Source organism: Drosophila teissieri, chromosome 3L (genome assembly GCF_016746235.2).
Source record: "Drosophila teissieri strain GT53w chromosome 3L, Prin_Dtei_1.1, whole genome shotgun sequence".
In the NCBI taxonomy this organism is placed as follows: Eukaryota; Metazoa; Arthropoda; class Insecta; order Diptera; family Drosophilidae; genus Drosophila; species Drosophila teissieri.
In genome coordinates, this window is record NC_053031.1 from 15,863,654 (window position 1) to 15,874,102 (window position 10,449).

Consider the following 10,449-nt stretch of genomic DNA (forward strand, 5'->3'; position numbering starts at 1 on the left):
ATAGTGTCGGTCGCGTGTCCTGGATCAAGTTTTCATTCGGGTTTGTTTTCAACTCAAATTCCTTCTTCGCGCCTGCAATTATGATCGGCGGAGAGACAGTTTATGATAACATATTTGTAGTTAATTTAGTTAAATTAGTGCCACATATGTTAAAGTGATCTGAGATAGCCAGGTGGGAACTGCAAATGGGTGAAAATTCCAGCAAGTCACAGGTTGTTGACGAGCTGCTTCAGATTAGGTATAGCCAGTAATATTTTAATAGTGAAATGAAAGTAAAATAATAATATATGTTTCATTTATTTAAACTTATAACTCAAATTGCAGTTTTTTCTTTCTCTAGTAGCATTTTAGACTATAACAAAAGATAGAAGTGCACAAAATATTGGGCACTATTCTTTTTTTTTATTTAATCTTGTTCTACAAAAACTAAAACAAAGTAGTCAGAGAAAAAAGTGTTGAGAAACTTTAATAAATTATTATTTTCCTAAGAGGAAGCAAAATTCCAAAGCATTTACTTAGGTATGAGCTAGATACCCCAGTGGTGTCAAAAGACAGCGAAGCTCAACTAAGATATCCATCTAAAAATCGTTATGAACACTTCGGAGAAGAATGACAATGATAATGGTTCCTTGGGTGAAGAGCAGGATCAGGAACTCCGCCAGATACTAAATTTAATCGAAAGCCTCGACCAAACTTACAAGGCGAATAGTCCAAGTGTCCAAGAACTAAGCGCTCAAGAGACAAGTGATCTTCCCAAAACCGACCAGGAAAAGGTTCACACGTCTTCTTCGAAAAACAATTCCACCCCAAAGCCAGAAGGACTTACTTCTGAGGCAGATCCAGACAGCGAATACACACGTTATCTGGAGCAAATGAGCGTTCGTTAGTAAGTTAAGCTATTTATCAATTGCACCTAAAATTTTCTTATACACATGCATCCTAGCTCAGAGTTTCGCATTGCCTCGGGTCAAGTAGTTCAGCAAAAGGATCAGACAATGGACTTGCGAGATTACAACTATAGCGAATGTAAGTATTACTATTTTTAATTTTAAAAAAAGGTTGAGAAATTCAATTTAATGGACTTGGTACTTCGTTATACTTCCTACTATTATAGACCCAGTATGCCAACCATCTAGTAGCTGGCAATCCTCTGACCCAATGACTCAGGATTCTATATCCAGAAATATTTGTGGACAAGAAGTGATGGAATCTTCGTTTTGTTCGCCCGGGCAGATGTCCCAAAATTGTAACCAATACGGCCAATATGGTCAATCTCTCCCAGAAGCCGGATCGAGATCGGACGATACCATTGTCAATGATCCCAGTATTTCCAGTTCGGCTGCATATGAGGGTCCTTGCTGCTCCAAAGACGCCTGTTGCTGTTGCTCTCAAGAAGAAACTGGTCAGCAATCTGGATGCTCCCAATGGAATCAGGCTAATCTTGGCCAGCAAGAGCAGATTATTCCGGTGCCAATGGGTGTAGATCCCAGTACTGGGATTCCTATCTACTGTTACTCGACTCCACCAAGTTATCCAGGCAATGCAATGTACTCTATGCCAGCGATGCAAATGGGTGGAAGTCAAAGGGGAGACGATGGCCAGAATAATCGGGGAACCGATCGGAAATCCCAAGCTTCTTCCGAATCTTCTGAGGAAAACTGTCCTTCAAACGTGGATAGTGCTTCATTCAATCAAAGTTCCAACAACATAGACATGGAGGCCTTCATGCAAAAGTACCAGCAGAGTGTTCAGCAGTGTTACGCGACTGCACAACAAGGTAAGAATAATAAATTGACCAAAGTTGGATGAAATGTAATATGCCGAGTTTCAGGAATTCAACAATCATTTGCTAGTGCTCAATCACAGCCGTATTTCAATCACTTCGCGCAGGGTGCTCAACAGTTTTACAACAATGGTAACAGGGGTAAAAATTGATCAATAATCTTAAGCCAGTTTGATCAATTTTAATTCTTTTAAATAGGTTCGCAAGCAATGTTTGCCAATCCCAGTCAAGGTATGTTTACTTATTAAGTTATCCACTCTCTAACGTATTTAAATAACATCCAATCATTTTAATCCCAAAATCAAAACCATTCAGATTGTCAAGGCATGCAACAGGCTTTCAGTTCTTCCTTCGGTGCTCAACAGTATTATAACAACGATTGTCTAGGTACTAACTTAGCATAGCAACTTTTCAAATAGTTACTGATTCCCGTTTAGGTGCTCAACCATTCCTTTCCCCAACGATGGCAATGGCGTCTTCCAACTGGTTTGCCAGCAACGCTGGATTTATGAACGACTCCCTGCAGAACCACACAGTATACTCCTCGGACTACAAACCCATTTCGAACGATGGCAACCACTTTAACCACTTCCCCAATGGCATGGGCATGGGCATGGACATGGGCATGGGTTTGGCCCCCGAACCCTGTAGCATCTACGGTCCAGCTGGATCCCCTGGCCTGGTTGGGATGGGCAACGGTGGTCAAGTCTATGGCATGGGTGGTGCCTGCGAAATGAATATGAACGCATATCCTCTCACTCAAATGAGGTAAGCTATATTCAAGATACTGAGTAATGTAACACATATATTTCCTTTTATCCTCTACAGCTATTCAAGTCCCTATTCGTACGATATGACTGGCTCCACACCGAACTACGTTCCCGCATCAGGCGTCCCTGTGGCTGCTCCTCAAATGCAATCTAGTCATATAGGTAGTGGAAATCCAGGTTAGTAACAGATAATTGTTTTACATATTCATAATATTCCCAATCAACAGTGCAACAGGGCTGAATAGGAACGAAATCCTCACGTAAGAAGGCGAAAATAAAGCAATAACTATTGATTATATTATGAAACTCTAAAACAATAAAACCACAAAAATATGAAATGTAACTACCTATTGAATCTATAATCTTAGATGACTAGAACAAAGTATGAAACGCTACATTACTATAACACGTGAAGATGGAAACTTTGTCCAGCACTTGCTGGAAATCCAGCTCTTCTAGCCGTTAACCCTCATGGTAATGACTCACAGTGGGCTAAGTTCCACCTTCCCAGATCCTGAACTTCGCATGGCATGCACTTTAAGTCAAAGCTAATTACAGTGAGCTGGTCTATTGATTTTAGCAGTAAAGTACACTAACCTGCGACGGATCCCTCGCATTGGCCAAACAAACGGGCGACATCAGTGACCCACTTTTCGTGCAGAAACCAAGTCGGAAAAGTGGCAGGCGGAAAAAGGGCCAGGCAAACAACGCCCCCAAATGCGAAAGGCCTGTATGTGGAGCGAAAGTGAAACGCAATATGGCCACAAACGACCACATTCGTTTGAGGGGACAGGAGTATCGGTGACTAAGTTCACTTGGTTTGTCCAGGAAGAGAGGCAAATCAAATATCAAAGTGCCGACACTGAAAGCTCTGGTTAATTGTTTGATGTTAGAGACCATGGCAAAGCGCAGTTAAGTAAAGACTTCTTGAGATTCTCGGATTGACATTTACTGCCGACTATTCATTAATCTCATGATTCATAGACCCAACTCCTATGTTGGGGATTCTAAACTATTCCCGCCGAAAAAACGTGTGTCAACACCCACAAAACCACAGGAGGTTGTCTAGGGTCCACAAACAACGCGCATAAGAGTGATTTATTCTTAGGAGGCAACACCTTAAAATTGTAGAAAAGAGAAGTCATGAGTTTGTAACTCCTTCTTTCCTTCCCTGAATATGATTAATTGCCCCAAACGAAGTTTGTTTCTCTGACCATCAGTTGAACACAATTGCGCTTCATTATCGGCGTTTTGGCCAGTGACCATCAGCGGCAGTCAATTACCGGTCGACAGTCTCGTTTCTACTTTTCTACTTTTCGATTCTACCCACCAATCTGCTTCACTTATGTCCACAGTGAAAAACGATATGATGGGGTTTATATCATGAATAGTCATAGAAATGGATTGTTTATAAAGGATCTGGAAATTGCACATATTTCTGTGCTTAAAATAATACATATCAAAATAATACATTTACTCTTACAAATAACAGAAGCCGCTTTACTTACGATATACAACTTTTAAATACAGCTATACCAAAGATATATTATAAAATATTTTTTTTCTGACTTGAAATTGGATATAGTTATTTTTTCCAGTGCATCCCTATTTATTGCCTGGGTGTTGTTGTCAATGTCCTGCTGCGCTATTATTTGTCTTGTGTGAGAGACTCGGACTCGGTATAAATTGGTTTACGCCACTTTTGGGTCATTAACGAAATTGAAAATAGAGACGGACGTAGGGAGAGTACTTGCGGGGAGGGAGCTGTGGAAGAAATGGGCAACGGAGACCACCGGGCTCCCATTAAATCAGTGCCACCTATTTTGGTAGTTGGCCAATCATTAGACACCAGCGGTGCTCGAACCCCCGGGAGTCTAGGCGATATTTAAGCGTCTCCTTGGGAGTTTCGTTGCAAGAGGTGGGCTTACCTTCCATTTATCGGCTAAAGCGATCGTAATTGATAAGACATAAGTAATTAGAATAAGGAATTAGAAAGGATAACTGAATATTAGCTTATTTAGTGGTATACCAACTCTAAAGATTGTTCATCTCTCTGTGTAACCATCATCCAAACTTCATAGTTCAACAGCGAGCTTAGGAGACATTGAAGTGCCTCTAGATAGAAATAAGTAAACAACAGAACTGCAACACTTCGGAAATCCATTTAACCCTTTTCCCGGCCAACATCTCAATCCGAATCGGTTGCAAGAAAAATCCCACAGATAAAAGTATCTCGGCCACGAGAGCGACTCACTTCCAGCCCGGGGATAAACTCATATAATTTAATCAAGGGCACGACTTCTGCCTCAAGTAGGTAGCTACCAAATGTCCAGACAAGACAATAAAAAGGCGAAAAGGGATCGCGTCGAAAAGAGGAAAAAGGAGAAATCAAAGCGTAACAAATTCGCCGGCAGGACTTTCACTCCGGGAAAAGAAAAAAAGAAAGGCGAGCAGAGGACACGGATTAGGCAGCAGGCACGTGACTTCTGAGGCCGAGTCCTTTTGTTTGGCATCGAAAGCCGATTATGCCCAGGGTAGCGCATACTCGTACATGGGCATAGGCATTCGCACTTCATTATTATGAGTTATGATGGAAGGCAGGCTGGTCAAGCTGGTCGGTTGGTCCTCGCACAATTATGTATGTCACCCCGGGCAAAAGGCATTATTAGTGCCCTGCCATGCAAATCGATTTGCCGTCTATCCGTCGATATTTCTTTTGACATCTGAAGGGTGTGACCAATTGGCATCGCCGAACAGGACACGCGTCGCAATCAGATCAAAGGGAGGGGAATACTAGAGCACTAGATAGGCCCATCCCTATTCTATGCAAATGTGCGGAATCAATAAATGAGCTTGGACATAGGTCAATCGCTTCCACTTTGTCAAACGTCCCATTAGAGTCGAGTGCCTGCTTAGCCTGGGAACATTCATTGTGACTGCGAATGCGATTTTTCATGCTTTTCACATCCTCGATTGGGAATGGTAGTCTCCCGCTAATTGAATTGTTTATCAGTCCTGAAATAAATCATATAAAAGGTAATGCTGTACTATGACCAGACAACAATGTTTAGCATTATATGCGACTCCCAAGAATCAGACTAAAATCTTAATAAATATGTATTGTCCTATAGTAATTATCCCAAATGTTGTCCTTTATATCACTCGCTTTCTTGAGTACATTTTAGATTACGCCACTTGAAATCTCCGATCCAGATGTCAGTGCTATAATCCCCTTTCCCACGGCTATCAGTCGGCGAAACTCTTAACGCACTTCCACTACATAAATTCGCTTGGATTCGTACTCGAAACATTCGCAACATTGGCATTGGATACTGAACCCTTTGCTAAGTAGCAAACATCAGGGGAACGTCGCTGGGCGTTGCGAATGACGACAAATTACACACACCAACTGCTGGGCCCGTGTCTTCGGTCGGGTATTTACAGGAAATTTGCAAACAATATTGATTTCGGAGCGATCAAAATAAGAATTAATCAATGCACTTAAAAATTTCGAAAAACACACATAAAGAAGCAAACTCAATGACGCGGAAAAAGTAAAGGGTGTGGTGTGCTGTGGAGGGAACCCCTTTTTTGATCAACCCTCGACTGTGACTTTAAAGTGCTCGAAAGGAACTTAACTAATTTATAACTTATGACTGCACGGCCATGGACAATTTTCCATGCCACTACAAAGGAGAGCAAAAGCCAAAATTTGACATGAGTAGCGGTCGCTTAACCGAAACCATGTGTAAACCCTTTTTCTGTTTTTTTTTTATTTTAAATTCAAAGTAAACCCTTCAGTCGGGACATGTGAGTGTGCACATGTCAGCAAGCGAATTAATCGAAGAGAAATGATTTATTTAGCGCTCGGACAGACGGAACGCTTTCGAATGCCTCGATGACCCCGGGGAAGGGGTTAGAGTCCAATGCAACCCTCGTGCAATTGCGATTCGCACCCAAATCAAATTTAAACTGTTTTCAAAACTGCACCTCTTTGGCTCATTGATGGGCATTTATTGGTCCAGAGGGTTGGTCCCGCAATTTGGGCTTCTTTTCTGCGTTTTCTCGTTGTGAGAACTGCAATTTTTCACCGTAAATTCACACTGCATTTTTTATGAAACATCCTTTCACTGTTGTGAGTTTGTTCCTTCAAAATATTTACGACCACCTTTGATTTGTAATGGCATTTCTTGGATGTTTGAGTGATTCGAGAGGGGATGTTGTTTTGATGCTTTCAATTTGCTAGAGATGTGCAATTAATAAAATGAATGCAGTTAAATCATAAAACAAATTTTTTGAGGAAGGTGGGAATTTCGTAAGCTGGATTTCTTATGTTTTATTTATTGCGCTATCCCTGCTCGAAATTTTGTACTTTCAGACAGCTGAAACTATACAAAATTTATATACAGATGGAACATTTATGTATTTGCCAAATCTGGCTGTATGGTGAAAGGATTTTTTTATTAAGCTTTATGGGCCTGCAAGTAACGTTTTTCGCTATAAAATTTCTTTTCTTGAAACAGTAAAAGTATATTCAATTAGTAAATGCTCTGTTGTTCTATATACTGTGGTACGTCAATCGAAGAGATATTGAAAATCAGGCTTAGTTCCAAATCTTGAATTGACTCCCAAAATTATAGCAATACAGGCTATCTTTGATAAGCTTCTCAAAAGTAATCAAAATTAGGTTGTGAAAATGTCGAACGCCAAGCTGGACAGTAAGGTGGTGCAGAACCTGAAGGACATTGCCCAGAAGCTGCGGATCCACTCGATCACCTCGACGCAGGCGGCCAAGTCGGGTCATCCGACCTCCTGTGCCTCTCTGGCGGAGATAATGACGGTGCTGTTCTTCCAGCAGATGCGCCTGAACATGAAGCATCCTCGCGATCCTTCCAGCGATCGATTGGTGCTATCCAAGGGACATGCAGCACCCATTCTGTACGCCGCTTGGGCGGAGGCGGGACTCTTTCCGGTGGAGGAGCTGCGAAACCTGCGCAAGGTGGACAGCGATCTCGAGGGGCATCCCACTCCACGGCTGAGTTTCATCGATGTGAGCACTGGGTCCCTGGGCCAGGGCATCTCCGTGGCCGCTGGCATGGCCTATGTGGGCAAGTACCTGGACAAGGCCGACTATCGCACATATGTGATCGTGGGCGATGGCGAGGCCACCGAGGGAGCCGTCTGGGAGTCGCTCCACTTTGCCGGCCACTACTGTCTGGACAACCTGTGCGTCATCTTCGACATGAACAAGATCTTCTGCTCGGACATTGGCACTGAGATGGAGGTTTACCGGGAGCGGTTGGACGCCTTCGGCTTCAATGCCCTGGTCTTGAATGGCCACGATATCGATGAGCTGGTCAAGGCCTTTTTCAATGCGGCCAGCACCAAGGGCAAGCCCACGGCTCTCTTGGCCAAGACGATTAAGGGTAAGGACTTTGTGGGCATCGAAGGAATCGACGAAATGCACGCCCAGCCATTGGGCAAAAGGGCCGAAACTGCAATCAAGCACTTGCAGGTGAGATTGAAACACCACTTAAAGGTATTCTTTGTAATGGTATCACGTTTTCCTTAGATGAAAATCGCCAATCCCAACGTGCGCCTGTCGCCCAAGAAGTTGGGAAAGTGCGGCCACGCCCCCGAGGTGCACATCAACAACATAATGCTCTGCAGTCCGCCCAACTATCGGCTGGGCGACTCGGTGGCCCCCCGCTTTGCCTACGGAACCGCGCTGGCCAAGATCGCGGCTGACAACCCGCGGGTAATAGCCCTCGATGGGGACACGAAGAACTCCACGTACGCGGACAAGATGAGGAACGCGTTTCCGGAGCGGTTCATCGAGTGCTTCACGGCGCAGCAGAATCTGGTGGGCGTGGCCGTGGGCGCCACCTGTCGCCGTCGCACTGTGGCCTTCGTCTCCACGTATGCCACCTTCTTCACGCGGGCCTTCGATCAGATCCGCATGGGCGCCATTTCGCACACGAATGTGAACTTCGCGGGCTCCCACTGCGGCTGCAGCATCGGGGAGGATGGACCCTCCCAGATGGGACTGGAGGACATAGCCATGTTCAGGAGCATTCCCGGGAGCACGGTCTTCTATCCCACGGACGCCGTCAGCACGGAGAGGGCGGTGGAACTAGCCGCCAACACAAAGGGCGTGTGCTTCATCCGCACCACGTATCCGAACACCACGGTGATCTACAACAATGACGAGATCTTCTCCGTGGGAGTGGGCAAAGTGGTGCGCCAGAAGCCCTCGGACGAGGTGCTCCTGATTGGAGCCGGGGTCACACTGTACGAGTGCCTAGCGGCAGCGGAGAGGTTGGAGGAGGATTGCATAACGGCACGGGTGATTGACCCCTTCACAGTGAAGCCCCTCGATGTGCATCTGATCGTGAAGCACGGAAAACTCTGCCACGGGAGGGTCGTCGTGGCGGAGGACCACTACCAGCAAGGCGGCTTGGGCGAGGCGGTGCTCAGTGCTCTGGCCGACTATCGCAACTTTGTGGTCAAGCACCTCTATGTGACCACTGTACCGCGATCGGGACCTCCGGCTGTCCTGCTGGACATGTTCGGGGTCTCTTCCAGAAATATCTACAAGGCTAGCGTGGCCATCATGAAGAAGTGAGCAGTTTGTGGTGATCATCATAACTTAATCTAAGGTCAAACATACAAATTTAGAAGTGTGACTTAAACATTTTTAAAATTCAATTTCCATCTGTATCGCAAACTTTTCAATAACTCTCATTTACAAATTAAAAATGTAATTTTGTTTTATATTTTGCTTATTGTGCAAGTTGAATAGAAGATCGGCAAGGAGGAAAAATACTAGCTTTATCGAATAACGCATTGTTGGAAAATTATGTCAAAATATTAAATTACCTATACTTATTTTATTAGGAAAATTAAATATCATATCAAATAACTTTGTAATATTGAAAATACATTGGTTCTAGATCCAAATAAAACCGAATCCACTTCTTTATTAATCAACTATTCCCTTTATAAAGTCAATCATCAACCCTTTTCAAGTGACCTGACCCCTTTCCATTGATATTTGCCCTTTTGCTGTGCAACTATATTTTGCTTTACCTGAACTAATAACCGTGCAACGTGAAATGCACTACATGCTACTGAAGTGCGAAGAAAAACTGCATTTGCCAAAAATCAATTGGGCGGAACTAATGCAAGGGACTTTACAGGATCATTTACTGCGTTGGCGGTGTTTTTCGATTTTGATTTTGACATATTTATTTGCAGTGACCTTTTCGCAGAGGCGCATCCAATCGATATCCCCTCTTTTCTTTGTTGGTTCATTTTTAGATGCGGTGTTAGCTGCTTTTCAGGCTTTTGAAAATATCACACTACTCGAAAAAGGGATTAGAAATATGAAAATTTGTTTAAAATAATTTATAAAATAAAAATAAATATTACAATAAATTAAGTAATATATGCTGTAAAGGTTTAGTTTACTTGCAAATTATCTCTAAAAATATAAAATATTAATATCAATAAAAAGGATTAAAAAAAAATATAATAATATAAACCCTCAACATGTTACCAAAATATATAAATTTATTTTCAAAATAATAGGGTATCTTGCTGTCGCAACACTCCAGTTTCTTCTTGGCTACTTCGCCTGACCAAGGGCCACTTTAAATTATCCTTAATGACATCCGTTGCCGTCTAATGTGGCATTCATCCATTTATTCATTTGCCTCTGAGGCAGCAGAGGTCCATTTATTGTTTTCGCTTCCTAATCAGTACTCTTATATTGTTTGATGGTTTGGCTCAGAAGGACAACGGGACAACAGGATGTGCCTCTGTGTGTGGTTAAGGGTTGGCCAAGTGGACAAAGTATCCCTTCCGATTCGATCGAAATTTACGATAAATGCTTTA

General features: G+C 43.2%; 2 protein-coding genes across 3 annotated transcripts; both read left to right on the forward strand.

Annotated features, from left to right (window-relative positions):
- Positions 1–436: 436 nt before the first annotated feature.
- LOC122616931 lies at positions 437–2,896 on the forward strand. 2 transcript variants are annotated; one of them, XM_043792520.1, is made up of 9 exons: positions 437–886; positions 944–1,026; positions 1,115–1,777; positions 1,832–1,915; positions 1,982–2,014; positions 2,099–2,170; positions 2,221–2,551; positions 2,612–2,730; positions 2,781–2,896. In XM_043792520.1, exons 1-9 carry the CDS (start codon positions 591–593, stop codon positions 2,792–2,794), a joined length of 1,695 nt encoding a protein of 564 aa, XP_043648455.1. In that variant the 5' UTR covers positions 437–590; the 3' UTR covers positions 2,795–2,896. The 2 variants fall into 2 exon arrangements, with proteins under 2 accessions (XP_043648455.1, XP_043648454.1); XM_043792519.1 differs by having other exon boundaries at positions 438–886; positions 1,832–1,924.
- A 4,277-nt stretch (positions 2,897–7,173) lies between these two features.
- LOC122616880 (transketolase-like protein 2) lies at positions 7,174–9,327 on the forward strand. The gene is made up of 2 exons (XM_043792464.1): positions 7,174–8,068; positions 8,126–9,327. Exons 1-2 carry the CDS (start codon positions 7,250–7,252, stop codon positions 9,176–9,178), a joined length of 1,872 nt encoding a protein of 623 aa, XP_043648399.1. The 5' UTR covers positions 7,174–7,249; the 3' UTR covers positions 9,179–9,327.
- The last annotated feature ends 1,122 nt before the right edge of the window (positions 9,328–10,449 follow it).